The sequence below is a fragment of the Pipistrellus kuhlii genome, unplaced genomic scaffold, assembly GCF_014108245.1.
Source record: "Pipistrellus kuhlii isolate mPipKuh1 unplaced genomic scaffold, mPipKuh1.p scaffold_m20_p_9, whole genome shotgun sequence".
NCBI lineage: Eukaryota > Metazoa > Chordata > Mammalia > Chiroptera > Vespertilionidae > Pipistrellus > Pipistrellus kuhlii.
In genome coordinates, this window is record NW_023425595.1 from 29,566,027 (window position 1) to 29,588,839 (window position 22,813).

General features: G+C 39.4%; 2 protein-coding genes across 2 annotated transcripts; both read right to left on the bottom strand.

The window, feature by feature from the left end:
* Positions 1 to 9,456: 9,456 nt before the first annotated feature.
* Positions 9,457 to 10,757, bottom strand: LOC118713235 (olfactory receptor 2AG1). The gene has a single exon (XM_036427642.2). It carries the CDS (start codon positions 10,746 to 10,748, stop codon positions 9,798 to 9,800), a length of 951 nt encoding a protein of 316 aa, XP_036283535.1. The 5' UTR covers positions 10,749 to 10,757; the 3' UTR covers positions 9,457 to 9,797.
* Positions 10,758 to 20,163: 9,406 nt separating this feature from the next.
* Positions 20,164 to 21,182, bottom strand: LOC118713239 (olfactory receptor 2AG2). Its single transcript, XM_036427646.2, has one exon. It carries the CDS (start codon positions 21,126 to 21,128, stop codon positions 20,178 to 20,180), a length of 951 nt encoding a protein of 316 aa, XP_036283539.1. The 5' UTR covers positions 21,129 to 21,182; the 3' UTR covers positions 20,164 to 20,177.
* Positions 21,183 to 22,813: the final 1,631 nt, after the last annotated feature.

Below are 22,813 nucleotides of genomic sequence, written 5' to 3' on the forward strand. Positions count from 1 at the left end.
CACTGGGGCAGCAGCTCAAAAGATGCCAAAGTCAGACAGAAAGGAACTGAATTGTGTGGCATCAAAGAGCAAGGAATGGAGAAGTGCTGGTAGAAGCCATTGTTAATTTGCTGATACCAACCCTGAAGGTACAGATGGGTGCCATATCCGAGTCTCCATAAACCTGGCTAATGCTGTTTGCCCCATCCTTGGACTGAGACTCCACCCCACTCAACTTTCAGGCCCACCAAAGCTGTTTTCAGTGGCTTTTCCATACAAACAGCCTGTCTTAGCTCATGCTTTGGACTTTCCTAAAATCTCTCAAATAAGCAGCATCTGACCTTTGTGTGCTCATACTTCTTGCTAAGTGACTCCAGGCTCAGCACTAGTAGTAGCAGCTGGCCTTGGTTCACAGTTTGGCCTCTCCCGGGCACCTCTAAGCCCAGCATAAGTAGAAGTTGCTCTGTAACTAATGGTGGGTGTCCCCAAGCAGGGCACAAGTGGTGGCTGACCTTTGCCTGCACCTCCTGGGAGTGCCCCTATTGCTGAAGCACATCCACAAGAAACACACTCAATGGGGAGACATGGTGGGCACCAGGGCCCTGCTAAAGTAAGTCCTGTTCTATGGGGTTGGCCCCCATACAGCAAATCCTTCACAGTTGTTTTTCAGCTGATTGGCCTGGGGATAAATCCATCCCATTGATGCATCAACAACAATTAGGGCTTAACTACTATAGGAGAATGCACACAGCCCATACCAGTGGGGGTTGGGGGTGCACCTGGAGAACCCAGCTCAAAAGACAGGGCTCTACAGGACACTTACTACACAAGGCCATTCTACCAAGACTGGGAGACACAGCAGCTCTACCTAATATATAGAAACAAATACAAGGAGGCTTCCAAACTGAGGAGCCAAGAAAGAAAACATGTCCCAAATGAAAGAACAGATCAAAACTCTAGAAAAAAAAAATGGAGATAAGTAATCACCAGGTTGCTTAATGAACTTAAGGGAAGAGTAGATGAAGTACTTCAACAAAGGGTTAGAAAACTGAAACAGAACTAGAAGAAACACACACACACACACACACACACACACACACACACACACACACAAAACAATAGTAAGAAATAAAGAAATGAAATGAAGAATACATTACAGAGAATCAACAATAGAGTAGATTAACAAAGGATCAAGTCAGCAATTTGGAAAATAAGGTAGCAGAAAACACTCAATTAGAACATCAAAAGAAAAATAATTTAAGAAAAATGAGGATAATGTAAGAAGCCTCTATTACAGCATGAAATGTACCAACATTCACGTTATGGGGATAGCAGAAGGAGAAGAGAGAGAACAAGGAATTGAAAACCAATTTGAAAAAAACAATGACAAATACTTCCCTAACCTGATCAAGGAAATAGATATACAAGTCTTGGAAGTGCAGAGACACAAACAAGATGAACCCAAAGAGGCCTATACCAGACACATCATAATTACAATGCCAAAGGTTAAAGATAAAGAGAGAATTTCAAAAGTGGCAAGAGAAAAGCAGTTAGTTACCCACAAGGGAGCTCCCATAAGACTGTCAGCTAATTTCTCAACAGTAACTTTGCAGGCCAAAAGGACTGGCAAGAAATAAATTATGAAAACAAAGACCTACAACCAAGATTACTCTATCCAGCAAAGTTATCATTTAGAATAGAAGGGCATATAAAGAGCTTCCCAAATAATAAAAGCTAAAGGAGTTTATCATAATCAAACCAGTATTACAAAAAAAATATTAAATGGTTTCTTTAATTACAACAAGAAAAATGATAAAATACATATCTATTAACAATTGCTTTAAATGCAAATGGATTAAATTTTCTGATCAAAAGACATACAGTGGCTGAATGGATAACAAGACCTTTACATATGCTGTCTCCAAGAGACTCACATCAGATTTAAAGAGATACAAACTGAAAGCAAAGGAATGGAAAGAAAATACTTCATGAAAATGGAAACAAGCAAAAAACACTGGGGTAGCAATACATATATCAGACAAAATAGACTTTAAAATAAAGATTATAACAAGAGACAAAAAAAGACCCAGCAATTTCACCTCTGAGTATTTATCCAAAGAAAGCCAAAAAACACTAAAATGAAAGCACACATGCATCCATATGCTCATTGCAATATTGTTTACAATAGCCAGGATATGGAAGCAACCTAAGTGTCAATAGGTGAATGGATAAAGAAGAAGTGATACAATGGAATATAACTCAGCCATATAAAAGAATGAAATCTTGCTAACTGCAACAATATGGATAAACTTAGAAGGTTTTATGCTAGTAAGATAAGACAGGCATGGAAAGACAAATACCATTTGTGGAATATATAAAAAAACAAAAACAAAAACACAGAAAAACAAACAAGCAGAACAGAAACAGACATATAGCTACATAGACATACAGTTGCCAGAGAGGAGGGGACTTAGGGGGATGGGTGAAAAAGGTGGAGGGATTAAGAAGTCCAGATTGGTAGTTACAGAATAGTTACGGGGATGGAAACTATAGCATAGGAAATATAATCAATAATATTGCAATTGCTTGTATGATGTCAGATAGGCAGTAGACTTATTGGGGTGATAATTTCATAAGGCATATAAGTGTCTAATCAATTCGTTGTACACCTGAAACTAATAAAATGGACATTAACTGTAACAACACAATGTATACTAACTGTAATTAAAAAATAAAAAATTATTAACATTTTAAAAAATAAAGCTGAAAAGTTAGAGTCTAAATTGAGAAATGATTTGAATTGAATTCTAAAGAACTGGCCCAGCATATAACCCTGAAAATGCTGAAGATTGATGAATTTATAGGATAATGATGGAAAATGAGGGGAAATTTTCAGAAAAGGAGGGATGGGACACTGTTTTGTGCTGTAGTAAAGCATTTATGATGTAGACCATAGTTTTGCACACGATGACTTGAAGTGATTCTTGGATTGCTTTGTAGAAAGTATTTCTCAAGACAAGATGGGGTAGGGCAGTTGATCTCAGGAGCCTACATTTGTAACAAGACCCAGATGTTTCTTGAGCACATTAAAAATGTTATACTGCATTTTAGGCAACGGAACGGCTTTTATGTAAACTAATTATGTAATTACCTGCTTAATGTCTGACTCGTCCACTAGACTATAATTCCAAGACGGACTGCTTTGTTGGCTTCTGTATTACCACTTGTAGGGAAAGTGCCAGACACTGTTAGAGTTCAAGAAATATAATTTTGAAAAAATGACAAAAACCTAGAGTTTAGAAGAGAGATATTGACTGGAAAAATATATTCAGAAGTTTACTTCAAGTGGAGTTTGACAAACCTAAGGATGCATACCAAAATTTTTATCCAAGAAACTAAGTGCATGCATTGCAATCTTGAAAGAATTCTACTAAAAGGCAAGTGCCTCGTCCTGCTGCAGAGCATAAGGGTGGCAAAAATGGAGGAAATGAATATGTTTTGTAAAAATATTCTAGGGTAATTCTGAAGTGCAATCCTAGATGAGCTGTGATGTTGGAGAAAGACAGTGGGAAAGAATTGATGCCAGAACCTTGGGGTTACGAGTATTTCAAGGTGGATGAAGAGTAGCCAATCAAGGTTGGAGCCGTAAGAATTAGAGAAGCAGAGAACTGAATAAAGATGTGTCAGAGTGGTGAAAGGTGAAGCCTTCCAGGAAAGATTACTCAAGTGTCTCAGAGTTTTATATATTAATAAAGTGAAGTATGGTAGCAACCATACTTGGGTAAAAGCTGCTGTTTGAATTTTAACCCTGCTATTCTAGCTTCGGCACTCGCTTACTTGCTCAAACAATAGGGGAGCTGCCTCAGCTTCCAGATGGAGACCTGGAGGCTAAGGCAGTTTTCCTGTGCCTGTGGACCAGGACCACAGGAGATTGATTCCCACTGACTTAGTTGCTCCAGGAGTTGAAACTGCAGATAACCTTTAGAGATTAAGTTTGCTCAGGTCTGCTTCTGTACTATCTGCTGTCACAAGATAGGTCCACATTCCAACATCCAGCAGAATGTGGCTGGAAGCCGCCCTGCTGGTTGTTCCCAGTATTTAGAATTTAGAATTTAGAATTTTTAGAATTTTTTTTTTTTTTAGAATTTAGAATTTAGATTTTTAGAATTTTTAGAATTTTATTTTTTGGAAATTTTGGGATTTTTAGAATTTTTAGAATTTTTATTTTTTGGAATTTTTGGAATTTTTGGAATTTTTATTTTTTGGAATTTTTGGAAATTTTAGAATTTTTATTTTTGGAATTTTTGTAATTTTTATTTTTTGGAATTTTTAGAATTTTTATTTTTGGAATTTTTGTAATTTTTGTAATTTTTATTTTTTGGAATTTTTAGAATTTTTATTTTTGGAATTTTTGGAATTTTTGGAATTTTAGGAATTTTAGAATTTTAGGAATTTTTGGAATTTGGAATTTGAAATTTGGAACAAAGGAACATTTTTGTGGTTTGGACCTTTAAAAGGGCTGCCTACACCTGAAACGGCGAGGTCCTGTGGACTCCACCTGTGTGTGGTGTTCTCGCAGGCGTCCTGGCCAGTTCAATAAATCCTTACTGATTAGCAGCCTCCGGTGGTCTTATTTTTGACTCCAGGGTTCGACCCCACAACAAAAGGACTATTAAACTTGTCAACTCAGTTTTTTTTGTTTGTTTGTTTGTTTGTTTTTTTACCTTTGCAAAGATTATTACAGCAGAATAATGGAATGACAGTTACAGCCTTTTAGAAAGCATACAGAATGCATTCCTAAGGAAGTGACTTCTAAGTTGAAAACCAAAGGCTGATAGAGCTAACCAGCTAAAGATGTGCTGGGGTAAGATGCGGGAAAGCAGAGACTAAGCAGGGAGGAATACCTAGAGGGGTTTTTTTTGTTTGTTTGTTTTACACTAAGAGAGGCTTTCCTCACCCCGACCATAATATATGTTCTCCTATGTTACTTTCTATTTCTAGTTCTCATTTTCCTTTTACATAAGGTAATGCTAGTTGCTATAAAATAGGGATCAGCAAATTTTTTCTTTAAAGGGCCAGGTAATAAATACTTTTGGCTTTGTGGCCATACTGTCTCCATCATAACTACTCATCTCTATCACTGTAGTGGGGAAAATAGCCAGACAATACAAAAATAAATGTGTATCAACAAAACTTCATTTGTACAAAAAAAAAAAAAAAAAAAAAAGAAAAAAAAAAAAAAAAAAAAAAAAAAAAAAAAAAAAAAAGCATAGCCTAGTTTGCTGACCCTTGCTCTCACAGATAAATCTCAAATCTGGTGGCTTAACAGGCCGAAGTTTGTCTCATATACATAAATTCTAATTGGATCCACAAACAACGCACCTGCTCACATGCCATTTATTAAAACTCAATCATATAGCCCCACATAAACAAGGGGAACAAGAGGGACATGAATCTGGAGTGGGGAGCCTGACATTAGGACTTGGTTTTTAACCATTAAAATGTCTGGAATTTATTTTAGGAGATTTTAGATGCATTTTATATTACATTTCCCCTTAAACATTTAGCTATTCTAATACCATGGCCACTCATTTTCTCCACTAATTTCAAATGATGCACTAATATATATATTAAATTTCAATATATATAAAGGCATATTTGTCAATTACATCCCTATTGAAGGATCAGCTTTTTTTAAAAAAATATATTTTTTAATTGATTTTTTACAGAGAGGAAGAGAGAGGGATAGAGAGTTAGAAACATCGATGAGAGAGAATCATCGACCAGCTGCCTCTTGCACACCCCCTACTGGGGATGTGCCTGCAAACAAGGTACATGCCCCTGACCAGAATCGAACCCGGGACCTTTCAGTCCGCAGACGCTCTATCCACTGAGCCAAACCGGTTTCGGCCGGATCAGCTTTTGATAGACAGTTGTGAAGGGGAGAGCAGGGCATGAATGTGCAGTACATAGAGGGGAGGTTTGAAGAGGTGAAGGTAGGAGGCTGTCCTTTCTTATTTCCCTTCCTTCCCCTCCTCACCCCCTACTTCACTTTCTATTCCAAGTGAAGTATGGAGTAAGGCCATCAGCTGAGACAAAGGTGTGAAATGGTCACTTTAAGAAAGGAACTGAGACTGGATTCAAGAAGTGCAGTAGTGTGCTGTGTTCTGGAAAGCATGGCTGAATATTGGGGGGGAAATGCCCAAATTACACATTAATTTATTATTGTCAAATATATTTGCAATCAAATTGCCTGTGAGCTTTTAGGAAGTAGATAATAGAATAAAATATCTTCAGAAAGAGTAAAGAGAAAAGAGCTAGAACTGAATAGCCATGAAATGTAGCTTAATACTATGTTTATGAGAATATAATATGTGATGAAAGAAATAGAAGAAATTGACAGAAAAGGGAAGGAATATTTTAAAATATCAATAGAAAAGGGACATCTTTGAAAACAAAGTTAAAAACTCACCATATCAAGATAAATGAGAAATTTAATATAAAAGTTAAATGCAAATTGTAAAAAATGATTAAGAAAAATAAAATATATAAATTGTCATTAAGAGGTAGAATAAAAAATTACATCCTAACATTAAGAGGTAGAATAGAAAATTACATCCTAACAGTAAATTGTCATTAAGAGGTAGAATAGAAAATTACATCCTAACTGAAAGAACACAAGATAAGTGGGTAGATTTCACAACACAAGCATTTTTTAACACCTTTTTGTCCAAAAATCCTTATCATGGACATACTAAAAATTCAAATAACAAGTAAATTTGAAAATAGTTTTTACAATAAATATAACAAAGTGTATATGTAAAGAACAACAACTCAATAAGAAATATCTAAATAAATGAATTATGCAAATTAATACAATAGATTTAAATGTTAAACCTAATAAAATAAATGTACTTGTTAAATATAACATGGGAAAGGTGTGGTGGGTTAAAGTACACTTACATATTGCTGGTAAAAATGCAAAAATGTTTAACATTTTTAAAAAATCAGTATCTTTTTATATTGAGAATATTATATAGATTTGACCTTGATTTGAATAATTCTACTCAAAAATTTATTTTAAAGGGAAAATATTGCTTATACACCTAGAGATTAACATTGTTTCTATACATACACATACACACACACCATCACTATTAAATTTGCAATAGTGATGAAATAGCCAATTCTATTATAAAACATCCATATGATGTAATATTTTGTTAACTCATGAAAGTGTTCTCAATGCTATTTATTCGTGTAGGAGTTAATATTTATTAAATCCTCATTATATACCATATGCAGTTCTGTTATTTTCTATCCTCACCCCGGGATATGTTTTACTGATTTTAGAGAGAGAGGAAAGGGAGGGAGGGGAGAGAGAGCTGTGAGAGTGCAACATTAACCAGTTGCCTCCTGGATGGTCCCTGACCAGGGATCTAAGCACAATGTAGGTATCTACGTACCCTGAGCAGGAATCGAACCTGACACCTTTCGGTGTACAGGACCCCGTCCCAATCAATGAGCCACTCAGCCAGGACACCAGGTCCTAAAAATGCCTTCCTTTTATGTCTACGAACTTAGTTAACCCTCACAACAACTATGAAGAAGGTCTTACTATTACTGCCCAGTCACAGTATGTAGATGTGCGGACTACGGTCCAGAGAGCTTAAGTAACTTGCTCAAAATTATATTCAGTGGTCCCCCTTATTCTCAGGGGATATGACCCCTCAGTGGGCCTCTGAAAGTGTGGATAATACCAAACCCTGCAAATTAGGCACCGCCCGAGATTCACAACCACCACCAATAATGAAAGACAACAATGACCTGTAATGGAAGTTATGTGAATGTGGTCTCTCTTTCCAAACATATTGTGCTGTACTCACCAGGCTTCCGGTGATGATGTGAGAAGATTTATTATTGCCTTACCTGGAGAACGTCCACCTTTTCTCTTAGAGGAAGCAGTTTACAGCTTCTCTTTCGCATATGCAAACTGCCAGCATCGCTCCAATGTGTTTTGGGGCCATAACGAATAACATGAGGATTTCTTGAGCACAAGCATCGCGATATCACGAGGTCGATCTGACCACCGGGAGGGCTACTCAGTGAGGAACTGGTGGAGCCTCTGCAGGAGGCGCTGGGGGAAGGCGTGGGGAGAGACTGCTGATTTCACCGGGCTCCTCACCGTGGGGTGCCATTTCAAACTGATGAATTGTTCCTGGGGTTTTCCGTTTAAATATTTTCAGGCCCGGATTGACCCTGGGAAACTAAAACCGCAGAAAGCCAAACTGCAGATAAGGGGTGGTGGGGATGGCTGTATAAGTTAAGTGTGGGGTGTATTGAATTCAAAGCTCGGTACTCTGACCTCTGACCTCGGGGTTCTTTGTCACTGCTCTATGCTGCCACCATATAATGTAGGGCACATGTGTCAAACACAAGGCCAGCAGGCCAAATCCGTCCCGCCAGGCCTTGCAATGTGGCCCGCACCACGCTGTCATCACTACACTACGCTGCGTTTCCATCACAATGACAGTTTATGACTGTTCAGTAAACCATTCGGCCCGCGATTTAGGCTGGATTTTAGATTTTGGCCCCTTCTCTGATTGAGTTCGACACCCCTAATGTAGGGGGAGAAATCACTAGATATTAATAAATGTCACACACAAATCAACTCAGTAAAATGTATGCCAGCATTAAAAAGGGAAGGAAATGCATCTAAAATATGTGTAGAGATGATCTCTCCGTAAGGAGATTTTAGTTGGCTTTTGCCTACTTCTAGTGTTCTTAATGTTATTACTATTTGAAAGAGAACTTCTTTTAGTGTTAAAGATAGACTAATGTTTTATAATTGAAAAAAGAAAATGTTAGCAAATTTGAAAAAAAAAAAATTCTGCCACTTGCATGAGACATGTTATTTTGAAGCTTCAAAACAACTCACAGCTTTTGTTTAAATGTTTTCAAACCTGTAAACAAAAGGTAGTAGCAGTCATACTTAAGCTACTAGGAAATGAATATAAATTCATTATGTTGACCCCTTGTTTTTCAGAACAAACACGCAGACACACCCACACACATTAAGCACATGAGCCCTTTGCAATTGTAGGGACATTTCAAGACAACCTTAAGGAAATGGAAAAGCAGTTTTGTTTTGAGTCTGTGTTAAAGCAAAGTTATTTACCATGGACCTTGCTGATGAGCTGCCTTAACTTTTTATTTTATTCATTTCAGTAATATTTGGATTTAGAACAGTATAAAAACATTTCCATGCCAAAAACAAACAAAAAAGACAAACAAAAATCACCTGTTGGAGGGCCCAGGTGGGAAAGTTTCCATAATAGCTGATGTTTGGAAAAGGGAATGACACGAATCAAATACATACAAACTACTACTAGTTTGGGCATTAAACAAGGCTGCCTACATGGATCTTTAACAAGGTCAGTTAGTTGAAAATTTGCATAAATCTTAAGGTTCCCGCCCCTGATGTACGGGTCTTGGTACATCAGGCCTCCACTTGAAACTCCCTTTTCTTTGGGGCTAATGTTTGTCTGTTAGGACTCCCAAGGTTAGATGTCACGTCCCAGTTGGCAAAGGTCCCTAGGTCTGTTAAACGCAGTAGTTAACTGGGAAAACACCAAGTGCATTTTTTAATAGGATGTGTCTCATACCTTCTAAGTAGCCTCATGGAAAGATTTAAAAGAGCAGTTGACAAGTCAAGTTATACTCTGCACTCTGGTGTTCCTGTCGTGATTATCTGACTCTCTCAGAAATCTTCTGACTTTGAGGACGAATAAATTTCAGAATCAAGCCACGATCTCTCCCTAGAAGGTGGGGTGTGTCCGCAGCATGCACTTCCCCATGACCCTCCTCAAGGCCCCCATGACCTCCTTATTCCTCAGGCTGTAGATGAGGGGGTTCAGGGCCGGAGTGACAATTGTGTAGAAAACGGAGATGATGTTGTCCTGCTTGGTGCTGTGCAGGGAACTGGGCAAGACATACATGAACGTGGCAGCTCCATAGAACATCCCAACCACAGTCAGGTGCGAAGAACAGGTGACTAGAGCCTTCTGCCTCCCCTCATTGGAGGGCATGCGGAGTACAGTACATAGGATTAGTGTGTAGGAGGCAAGGATAGCAACAAGAGGGGGGATCAGAAAGGTCACACCCATCACATACACCATGAGCTCATAGCTGGAGGTATCTGCACAGGCCAACTTCAGCAGCGGTGGGATCTCACAGAGTAGGTGCCTGATCGTCCGGGCTTTGCAGAAGGGATAGTGCATGGTGTACATGGTATATACAAAGGCGCTCAGGGATGCAAGGGTCCAGGATGTGGCCACCATGAGCCAGCAGACCCTTGTACTCATGAGGACCATGTAGTTCAGAGGATGGCAAATGGCCACATACCTGTCATAGGCCATGAAGGCCAGCAGGAGGTCCTCTGCACCACCCAGCGTCAGAGCCAGAAACATCTGAAGGGCACAGCCCCCAAAGGAGATGGTGTTTTCACTGCGAAGAAAATCCGCTAGGGCCTTGGGCGTGACCACGGACGTGAAGAGGAGGTCCATGAGTGAGAGCTGCCCGAGCAGGAGGTACATGGGCACGTGCAGCCGGGCGTCCACTGTGATGACCAGGAGCAGCAGGCCATTGCTGATCAGAGCCAACAGGTACAGGATTGTGATTGTGGCACAGAGCAGCTCAGGAGACTCACTGTCCTTCAGGATCCCCATCAACATGAAGCCACTTCCCAGGGTGGAGTTCCAGTGCTCCATTCTGTGTTGTTTCTTCCGTTTCCTGGAACCAAATAGATTGGTGGAGAAATTTTGCTAAAATGATCCTTTAGTTTTTTTTGTGTGTTTTTTTGTTGTTGTTTTTTTGTTTTTTTATCTCTTAGTTTTATAATATCGAAGGCTTCTTAGATGGCCAACATGAATCCAATGAGATGATACCTTTCCCACTGGTAACTGACTTTACAGCTGGATCTCTCAGTTTCTGGATCTTTTCATTGTATTTTGATAAAGAACCATGTATAACAGCAATAGCCAAACATTAAGAGATCCCTGTATAAATATATTGTTCAGTCATCAAACATGAACATATATCTTTCCAGAAAGATTAAATCATCTCCCTCTTAATAGAAAGCTATATTATGTCCCCCCATGCCCTTGATTATCCTTGGACCTATCTTACAAGGTCAGACTAATGATTTAAGTACCCAGTTAGTGTTCTGTCCAGACCTTCTTTGAATATGAAATTCTAAAACAGGTACAAAAATAGGTTTGAATAAAGCACTTTCACTTCTTTTTTGCATATAATTTTGGCAATTTTTGCCCATTTGTTTTTTATCACTCAGGCTATAGGTACAAACCTCACTGGAAGAGCTAATGTGTTTCTACTTTAGTCACCTCTCCTGACTGAGAGGGAACACTTCAAGACTATCCCAGACTAGGAGAAGGTGTGTTTGAGTTGCTGTTGCTTTTAGAGTTAATCCTTTAGGATCAATGCAAACATAGGTTCTCTTAAAAAACAAGTCATGATATATATTTTTTAAATATTTTATTGATTTTTTACAGAGAGGAAGGGAGAGAGATAGAGAGCTAGAAACGTTGATGAGAGAGAAACATCGACCAGCTGCCTCTTGCACACCCCTCACCGGGGATGTGCCCGCAACCAATGTACATGCCCTTGACCAGAATTGAACCTGGGACCTTTCAGTCCGCAGACCGACGCTCTACTACTGAGCCAAACTGGTTTCAGCAAAAACAAGTCATGATAAAAATGTGGTCTGGGAGAACTCAGAAATATGATAACAGATGAGGCCCTGCCAAGGAAGATCAGAGTGTTTGTGCTGGAAAAGCTGGTGAAAGGTATAGGCTACAACACAGTATGTAATTATTTTGACATTTTGCTTGTTTCTATTGCCTCTTCTGAGTCCACAATATTTTAATGGTTAAAAAGGTGTTTGAGCATATGACAGGCACGTCATCTGCACTTAGATGGACCTTTGGAGGCATGTGTTATCAGATAGGTGCAAGTATACCTTATCAGAGGCAAGCAAAGACCATGGGATCTAAAGACAGGTCCTGATACTTTGTCAGGAAACAGATACCCAAGCCTGGCATGTAGCACAGACTCATCATCCCCATTGATTCCACTTTCTGGTTAGAGCACCAAGAATAGAGGGTATTGGAAAGGACTACAGAGCCACACACACTAGAGGCCCAGTGCATTTTCAAAGAAAATGAAAGACAGAATAGCTTAGTTCTTGGACTTTGTTTTGCAACAACCTAACTGGAGGCTGCCCCCTTTCCTGAGAAGAGAATCTTTGCTCTTACCTCAGGCTGTGAGGAGCCCAGCTGGCTGACCATACAGACTGCCCTGTGGTTGTTCTAAGGTCAGGAATGTTCCTGTAGAAATGGGAAAAGAAGAGAGGGATTTTCTATCAGCATCCAATTGGTTTCCTTTTTGCTACGTTTTCATAAGATCTGAGGAGTCTGACCAATGTAAGTATCACCAGGCCTTTCTGTGCCTCCTGTTCCTCGTCAGGTCTTTTCTAGTGACGCAGGAGCCACAGTCAGAGAGCTGATACAGTCCTCGGGTTGTTCCTATGGAGCAAGAAGACGGCGTTCCTGCTCTCACACCTGTGGAGAATTAGGAGAAACTGCTTCTGTCATGCAGTTTCCCAGGTAAGGAACCCATCCAGCTTTGGAGCAGTTGTCAGACTGAGTTCTTGGGTCTAGATGCTCAGATGTTCATTTACTGGTGCTACAATCTGAGAGCAAAGATGAAGGCAGCAGGGATCTGGAGGAAGTACATATTGGGAGCTGCCTAAGGGAGACCCTGCCAGGCCTGGCCTCCTTGTCCCTGGGGCCCACAGGAAGCCTGAGCCCTGCCCTGGGGGAGGCTGCTCTGTCTCCTTACCCCATGACCCAACCTCCTCTATCTATTCTACCCCTACCTTCAGAGGGACTTATTTTCTCAGATGAAATGGCCTCCCCTGGAAATGCTGGTCCAGGAAACAGAATATTAATGAATCCTCTTGGGCATGTTTCCTGGACTAGTATCCAGGAAATTCTAACTAAATTTGTCTTTATCCAAATCACCAATTTATGTGCTTTATCTAAGATATTTAAGATTAAAGTTAATAAAGGATTTTGTAAAGACTTTGTAAAGTTTAAAACCAAGTTATTTGTATTTAATTATTTTACAGAGGGGTTGAAATGAAGGGCTTAGGGAATATAGCAATAAATGAAAAATATCTTTATGATCTTTGGGCAGAGAAGAATCTTGAACAAGACACACAAAAAAAACACTAAATTGAAAGGAAAAATTGATGAATTAGACTACATTAACATTTGAAATGTTTGTCTATCAAAAGTAAGTGAAATGACAAGATATAAACCATAAGAATACATTTGCAACATGTATAATCAACAAAGATTTTGTATAAAAAAATGCACATAAAATGCCTGTAAATAGATTTTTAAAAGATACAAAACAACAGAAAAATGGAATAGCATGAAATATAAATTTTACAGAAAATAGGATCAGATTGGGAATAAAATTATTAAAATTCTTTATAATTAATTAGATAATGTTAAAGTCCTTGGTAAGAGCATTTCTGCTCACCAGATTGGTAAAAATGAAGGTGTTTGATAATAACTACTGGTAGTAAGGATGTGAAGTCTTGGGAATACACAGATACTTCTGATGGGAGTAAAACTTGATGCAACCATGTTGGGAAATATTTTGGCCCCAGTTTCTGAATCTGAACATTTGCATGTCTTATGGGCCAGCAGTTCCACTTCTGTTTATATTGATTTAGAGAAACTCTTGCTCATGATTCCCAAATAGATAGATGGATAGATAGATAGATAGATAGACAGATATCATAAAAGCATTGAATATAAAAATAAAAACCTGGGAACAAATCCAATGTCCTTCAACAAGAAAATGTATGTTATAGACTAAATTGTGTCCCAGCAAAATCTGTATGTTGAAGCCTTAACCCTCAATATGTCTATATTTGGAGATAAGGTCCTTAGGAGGATATTATTGTTAAATAAGGTTGTATGGACTCTAATCCTGCAGGACTGCTATCCTTATAAGAAGAGGAAGAGCTATCGGGGCGTGCTTACACAGTCAAAACCCTAGTGAAGGCAGAGAGTGAGAAGCCAGCCATCTGTTTGCCAGGAGGAAAGGTTTCACCAGGAACCAACCCTACTAGCACCTTGATCTTGAACTTCCAGCTTTCAGAACTGTTAGAAGATAAGTTTCTGTTGTTTAAGCACCCTGATCTATTCTATGGTATGTTGTATGGCAGCCCATGCAGACTAATACATAAACCATCTGTGATTATATATATATGATATATATATGTGTGTGTGTGTGTGTGTGTGTGTGTGTGTGTGTGTGTGTTTATTAGTGACCTGTTGCAGGAATATTCCTGCAGGACTTCTGGCGGGCTTCCTTCCACCACCACCTCTCCCGCCCCCCACCTCTCCTGCTGCAGCTAATAGGGCTGTGCCCATTCTGCCCGCCCCACTGAACCGAAGCCACCATTGCAGTCTCCACAGCCTCGTGAGCTACCACTACCGCTGTGAGCCTCGCCCTGCATGCCTGAGCCGCACTCGCTGCATATTGCTACCCTGTTTCCCCGAAAATAAGACAGTGTCTTATATTAATTTTTGCTCCCAAAGATGCGCTAGGTCTTATTTTCAGGGGATGTCTTATTTTTCCATGAAGAAGAATATGGTACACATTTATTGTTAAATGAAAATAAAGGAAATATTTATTACCTGTATAAGGTACAGTAGTACGTTAGTTGTCAACACAAACCAGACAAACTGTGAATCCTACAGTATCAAGAATTTACTCATTTATTCAATGACAATCATGTCATCATCTTCTGGAATATCATCATAACAATCCAATTCCTGAATTTCCTGGTGAATTTCTTGTGACTCCATTTCTTTCAGAATCAGTGGACCAAATCTCTCATGTTTAGCCTGGGGGAGGGGGGGGGGCTTAATTTCGAGGGGGATGCCTTATATTTCACTCAGAAGGAAACCTGTAAGTAGGTCTTATTTTTGGAGGATGTCTTATTTTTTGGGAAACACGGTATATTATCAGGTAGGACACACACACACACACACACACACACACACACACACACGCACACATACTAGAGGCCCAGTGCATGAAATTCATGCACTCAGGGGAGGGAGTATGGGCGTTCCCCGCCCCGGCCTGTGCCCTCTGACAGTGTGGGAGCTCCTGGATGGATAGCCCTAAAGAGGTAGGCCAGAGTCAGGCTTACCTGCCTCTGTGGCTCTGCACAGTGCTGCCAGGACCTGTCTCCCCAATTTTGCATGGTGCGGCCAGGACTTGTCTCTGCCCACTCATGCATGCCTGCTGCACACACAGCCTCCTGGTGATGAATTGTTAGAATGTGAAGTCATCTTGAAATGAGGGCATGACAACTACATAGGCTTTTATTAGTATTGATGCAATCGAACATTCTACAGCAACAAAAATGAATAAACAACAATTACATCCCACAAGGGAATGAATCATAAGAAACATATTTCTTGATAATGTCAAATCAAAAAGAACTTTATTCACACTGTATCGTTTTTATAAATATTAAAAATAAAAGATAATTAACAATGTAGTATTTAGGGACATGTGCATATAGGTTAAGACTAATTATTTTTAAGCAAGGAAATAATGAACATATAATCCAGGATAGTGGAATGACTAAAGCAGTGTTTTTCAACCTTTTTTGGGCAAAGGCACACTTGTTTCATGAAAAAAATCACGAGGCACACCACCATTAGAAAATGTTAAAAAATTTAACTCTGTGCCTATATTGACTATATATAAAGTAATTCTCTTGAATAGGAATCAAATAAACACAAAGAAAGTATTTTATAATTACTTTATTATGAAATATTAAGTAAACAAAATAGTGAAAAATTAAAAATTCTTGTCTGCACCTACGGCACACCAGGCAACATCTCGCGGCACACTACAGCGGTTGAAAAACGCTGGACTAAAGAATAAGATGAAGACACTCATTAAGAAACAATGGCATTGCCGAGACCGGTTTGGCTCAAAGGATAGAGCGTCGGCTTGGGGACTGAAGGGTCCCGGGTTCGATTCTGGTCAAGGGCATGTACCTTGGTTGCGGGCATATCCCCAGTAGGGGGTGTGCTAGAGGCAGCTGATCCATGACTCTCTCTCATCAATGTTTCTAACTCTCTATCTCTCTCCCTTCCTCTCTGTAAAAAATCAATAAAATATATTAAAAAAAGAAAGAAAGAAAGAAAGAAAGAAAGAAAGAAAGAAAGAAAGAAAGAAAGAAAGAAAGAAACAATGGCATTGTTGCCAAAACTGGTTTGGCTCAGTAGATAGAGCGTCGGTCTATGGACTGAAAGGTCTCAGGTTCAATTCCGGTCAAGGGCATGTGCCTTGGTTGCAGGCACATCCCGATGGTGGGTGTGCAGGAGGCAGCTGGTTGATGTTTTTCTCTCATCGATGTTTCTAGCTCTCTAACCCTCTTCCTTCCTCTCTGTCAAAAATCAATAAAATATTTAAAAAAAGAAAGAAAGAAAGAAAGAAAGAAAGAAAGAAAGAAAGAAAGAAAGAAAGAAACAATGGCATTGTCAATGTCTAGTTTTTAAGTCAGGTAATGTCCTCTCACTAAATTAGCTCGGAGACCCTACATTTCTAACCCACCTTAGGGGGGGCACTGAGGGCCCATTTCTAAGTTGCTGACAACAAACCAGGTAGCAAGGGCCCCTTTCATGATCTATCCTCTACCCCAGACCTTAAACTAGATTTTGTGGCACCTGTGAAACATGCTTTCCACCTCCTCCCCTGAAAAATTCAAAGGAAAAGGTGGATAGATGTAACTATATAAATATGGAAACACTTCCCTAACCAACAAATCCCATCACATAGCTAATAATAACTGAAAATAAATGTTGTTACATATATAACTGTCAAATTATGTCTTTTGTCTATGAGAGCAACAAAAAATCATTAGGATCAGAAAAAATAAGTAATATAAATGAAAACATCTGTTATATTTTATTAATACATTAATATATTAGCAAATAGAGTTCATAAGATTACTCAGCACTAGAAAGAGTATAGTGAGGCAGGAACAGCCACATACATTAAAATGTTTTTAACTTTGTGATAAGCAATTTGGCTCTTTATGACAGGATTTTAAAAAAATCTTTTTTTTTATTTTTGATTCCAGAGAGGAAAGGAGAGGGAGAGAGAGATAGAAACATCAATGATAAGAGAGAATCATTGATCGGCTGCCTCCTGCATGCCCCTTACTGGGGATCAAGCCTGCAATCCAGGCATGTGCCCTTGAGTGGAATCAAACCTGGGACCCTTCAGTCTGCAGGCCAACGCTCTATCTACTGAGCCAAACCAGCTAGGGCTTGTGACAAGAATTTTAAATTGTGATTTTGTTTAACTCATAGGCAAAGAAACTATCAGCAAATTCAGTTCTAGAAATCTAAAATAAAATCAAACACTCGTTTAAGAAAATTGATGGGGTACTAAGTTTAATAAATGCCTAAATATAGTACAGAGAACTCATGTAAGACATATCATGCAGTCGTTTAAAATTGTTCTTTCTTTCCAGTTATAAAATAATGAAATCATGGCGATGTAATGGACAGCAAAGTGACTATAGTTAGTAATAATGTGTTATATATTTGGAGTTGTTAAGAAAGTAAATCTTAAGTTCTTATCACAAGAAAAAAATTGTAAATATGTATGGTGATAGAAACTGATTAGACTTACTGTGGTGATCATTTTGTAATATATATAAATATAGAATCATTATAACATATAATGTTACTAGAGGCCAGATACATGAAATTTGAACACTTTGGGGTGGAGGTGGGGTAGGGGGGGATGCTCAGCCCAGCTGTGCCTTGCAGTCCGGAAGCCCTTGGGGTATCTGACTGACGCCTGAGGCCCTCTCTCCAAGGGCAGTGGGCTAAGCTGTCAGTCAGACATCCTTAGCGCTGCCGTGGAGGCAGGAGAGGCTCCCGCCACTGCTGCTGCATTTGCCTGCTATGAGCCGGCTTATGGCTGAGCAGTGTTCCCCCTGTGGGAGCACAGTGACCACCAGGGGACAGCTTCTGAGTTAAGCATCTGCCCCCTCGTGGTCAGTGCTTGTCATAGTGACTGGTTGTTCCACCATTCGGTCACTTTGTATATTAGCCTTTTATTATATAGGATATGTCGATTATATCTCAACTTTAAAAATTAAGTTTTTAAAACTATTTAATATGTATTTATATAGTAGTCAGCATGTTTTAAGCATTATTTCCCAGGCTCTCATCTATGCACTTGACATTTGTTATCTCACTCAGCTATCCTAAAAATATTATGACATCATCAAGAGTCCTATTATTATCACCACTTTTAAGATGAGCAACTAAAGCACAAAGTTCAGTCTAACATCCAAAGACACACAGATGATAAAGGGGGAGCAGAGATTCACACTCAGCACTCTGGGACACCCACCCCACCACTGACTCCCTAACCCAGACTATAGTGGTTCCTCTTAACAAAGAAAAAGGTTCACCAGATTTTAAATAATAAAAAAGCAAGACTTTAATTAACATGTACATAAAAATTCTGTAAAATACATATATGGATACTCTCCTCCCCCACCCCACCCCCGCAAAAATAAATAAATAAATAAATAAATAAATAAATAAATAAATATAAAAAAAGGAAAACTTTACAGGTGATTTTTGCTTCTGTCTAAATTTCTAAATTTTCTTAGTTTTGATAGTGAACTTGGTTTAATTTTATAGAATAGCTTTAGCTTATACATAATGGTTTAGCTTTATAGTTTAAGCAATTAAGATGACTTCTGTCAAGAAAAGAGTATTTGAGATTTAACAGAGCTCTGTCTTAACAATGATTCCTACTATGTAAGCCAGGATATTTTGGAGCTTCTGAACAGATTTAAGTCCCCAGCTTTTGTTCTAAAATTTCCAACACCAGTAAATCAAATGGTAAAATAAACCACATGTAAGTGAACTAAAAAATGATTTGCATATCTGACTCCATTCCTGTGGATACAGATTAATACATATACTCACCTCAAGAATATAAAATTCTCTTTAAATTTAATTTTTAGGTTTAGGCAGTATACAAATGGCCCAATTAGCCTTTTTGTCTATTTCAACATAAGTATTACCTATATTTCTAAATTTATGTATTCAATATGTATTTCTACTTAAATCTGGAGTATAAATCTATTATTGTTTCTAATTGCTAAAACAACCATTTACCTAGTAACCAAGAAGCCTATTATATCTTCTTAGAATATTTCTCTTTATTAATTGTCCTAGAATCTAATTCAAAGGAAAGATGTCCTGTGCCAGAGGCTAAAGCAAACAGCAGTTAGCTTCAAAAAGAGATACTGGAAGGCCAATGCACTCTGGTATCCAGCAAGGCTGAATATCAGCACAAGTTTTGCTCCTACTGTGATTTTAATGGCTTGAGGCAACTTCCTGGCTTGATAATCCTTACATTGTTTATCAAAATTTACCTTTGATCTGCCTGTATGCATTGCTAAAGGGAAAATGTGTATTTAGAGTGTATAAAAAGCAGATGGGATCCAGTCTCAAAGTGCCTCTTCAGGAAAAGAGGTTTCCACCTGGCCCCTCATGCCTTCCAAACTCATATTTCTTGTATAACATTTTCATTTGTGCGTTGGCCCCTCCTTCAGATCTTAAACCTCACCATGCAGGTTGGGGCAGTCTTCCCCTGATGTTAACAGGCTATTGGAGTTTAGGCAGCCTAAAACTATTGCTGCTTGTCACTGCTACATGACACTGAATTTAAAACGTAGTTCCCTGTCATAAACATGGTTATTATGTCAGAAAAGTCCGACCACAGAGGGAGTCTAGGATATCCCCATCCCATGCTTTTCTTTTTTTACTCCTTATATGACATGGGCTCCCAAGATCAGGGTACATATCTCATCCAAGTGCAGTTTAAGTTTCTATACTGATCAGCTCTACAGTAGAATGGAAATGAAAAAATATGTTAAATATTTGTATCATCTCACACAGAGTATCATATAAAGACTAGCTGTGTATAAAATTTTGATTTGGAGAAGGTAAGTTAGAGAGACAAGCCTTGATCCCTCTCTAGAAAGTGGGGTGTGTCCGCAGCATGTATTTCCCCATGACCCTCCTCAAGGCCCCCATGACCTCTTTATTCCTCAGGCTGTAGATGAGGGGGTTCAGGGCCGGAGTGACAATTGTGTAGAAAACGGAGATGATGTTGTCCTGCTTGGTGCTGTGCAGGGAACTGGGCAAGACATACATGAACGTGGCAGCTCCATAGAACATCCCAACCACAGTCAGGTGCGAAGAACAGGTGACTAGAGCCTTCTGCCTCCCCTCATTGGAGGGCATGCGGAGTACAGTACATAGGATTAGTGTGTAGGAGGCAACAATGGCAGAAAGAGGGAGCAAAAGGAAAGTCACACCTGTCACGTACACCATGAGCTCATAGCTGGAGGTATCTGCACAGGCCAACTTCAGCAAAGGAGGGATCTCACAAAGCAGATGACTTATTTTCCGGGACATGCAGAAGGGGAAGTGCATGGTATACAAGGTATGCCCTAGAGCATTCAGGGATGCAAGGATCCATGATGTGGCCACCATGAGCCAGCAGACCCTTGTACTCATGAGGACCATGTAGTTCAGAGGATGACAAATGGCCACATACCTGTCATAGGCCATGAAGGCCAGCAGGAGGTCCTCTGCACCACCCAGCATCAGAGCCAGAAACATCTGAAGGGCACAGCCCCCAAAGGAGATGGTGTTTTCACTGCGAAGAAAATCCGCTAGGGCCTTGGGCGTGACCACAGATGTGAAGAGGAGGTCCATGAGTGAGAGCTGCCCGAGCAGGAGGTACATAGGCACGTGCAGCCGGGCGTCCACTGTGATGACCAGGAGCAGCAGGCCATTGCTGATCAGAGCCAACAGGTACAGGATTGTGATTGTGGCACAGAGCAGCTCAGGAGACTCACTGTCCTTCAGGATCCCCATCAACATGAAGCCACTTCCCAGGGTGGAGTTCCAGTGCTCCATTCTCTTCAGTTGCCTAGAACCAAATGGATTTTCAGTGAAACCTTTTCTCAGGGAGTTCACCCTTATTATCTATGGGGTGGCCAACAGGAATCCCATGACATGGTACCTCTTCCTCCTCGTACCTATGTTTGCTTTATGACTTCTGACTTTTTGAATCTTATTATTGAATTATGTTAAAGCATGTTGCTAATAGCTGATCATTAAGAATTCCCTTTAGCTGAAACCAGTTTGGCTCGGTGGATAGAGCATCGGCCTGGGGACTGAAAAGTCCCAAGTTCAATTCCGGTCAAGGGCATGTATCTTGGTTGCGGGCACATCACTAGTAGGGGATTTGCAGGAGGCAGCTGATCAATGTTTCTCTCTCATTGATGTTTCTAACTATCCCTCTCTCTTCCTCTCTGTAAAAAAATCAATAAAAAATATATATATTATATTAAATGTATTCCCTTTAAATAAGATATCCAAAAGGATGAGCTCAGACTAGCATTATTTGTAGATAGATAAAAATATATCTGTCTGCATAATAAAGAAATTCAGTGGGCATTGCTTTAAAATCTAGCTGGTTTTCTGCTCAAAATATACTTGGATTCCAATTCAGTGTTGAAGTTTTCTCATTATAAAGCTCTGTGACATCTTCTCCTCACATGTGACATCTACTTTATAGATGTGACATCTGCCTTCCCTTTCCAGTCTCACTGTCATTGACAGCTTCCTGAACTGGGGCCTTTCATCTCTTGGAAAACCTGCTCTCTTGTGTTCTTGAAGTGTGCTCACATCTTTGGTGAGCACACTGCTACCCTTCTGGAGGGAAAAAGAATTCTGGGCTGAGTTGAATGGCCAGGTTGGTATAGATTTTGGAAGGAAATCTGCAGGAAAAGAACAGAAGGTGTTTGCTACTTTGCAGATAGTAACAAGATATTTCCCCAGGACGTATCAGGGGAAATGGTAATATATGCTATTTGCAAAGGTGTGGCAAGGTGTTTGTGTTTAGGGCATTTGATAGAAGAGGACAGCAATAAAGGAGGCAACTTTATAGAGAAGGCCCCAAACTTTCCCATCACCTAAGAGTAGAAGCAAGACACTGATCAGGAAAATCAGATTGCTCTATCTTACAAATCTGACTAAATGATGAAGGATGCCGATCCTGCTTAACCCTGAACCATATGATAGTGCTGATGGGAGGGATTAAGGTGGAGAGAAAATGGAGAGAGTGGGGTCTGTGGGTTAGTGTTCACTTAGCTTGCTCTTTATGACTGTAGAACTTTCACACTTGGATGAAGGACTTAGGAGTCACTCTAAAAGAGAAAAATTCAGGACCAAATCCTTCATTTTTCCCTTGTATCATCTGCTCCTAATCTTCTTATCTTCTATTATGTCATCATCCTGATCATCTTAGAATTGGGACCTTTTTAAGGAATAGGATGATAAAATCCTAAAATAAGAAGCCTCAATATGATGTACCTTTTTTTATTCATTCCAAAAATATTTACAAAGGATCTATAATGTACAGGCACTATAACTGTGAAAAACAGTTATTTAAGCACCAACACACATCCACTGGTGATGACTAATATGTGAAGGAAAATAAAACATACTCTGAGTCCATATAAGTGAGGTTTCAGGAAAAAATTCCCTGAACTACAGGCTGGGAATGAATAGGAGGCTGCTAAGAAAGAAAGGGTCAG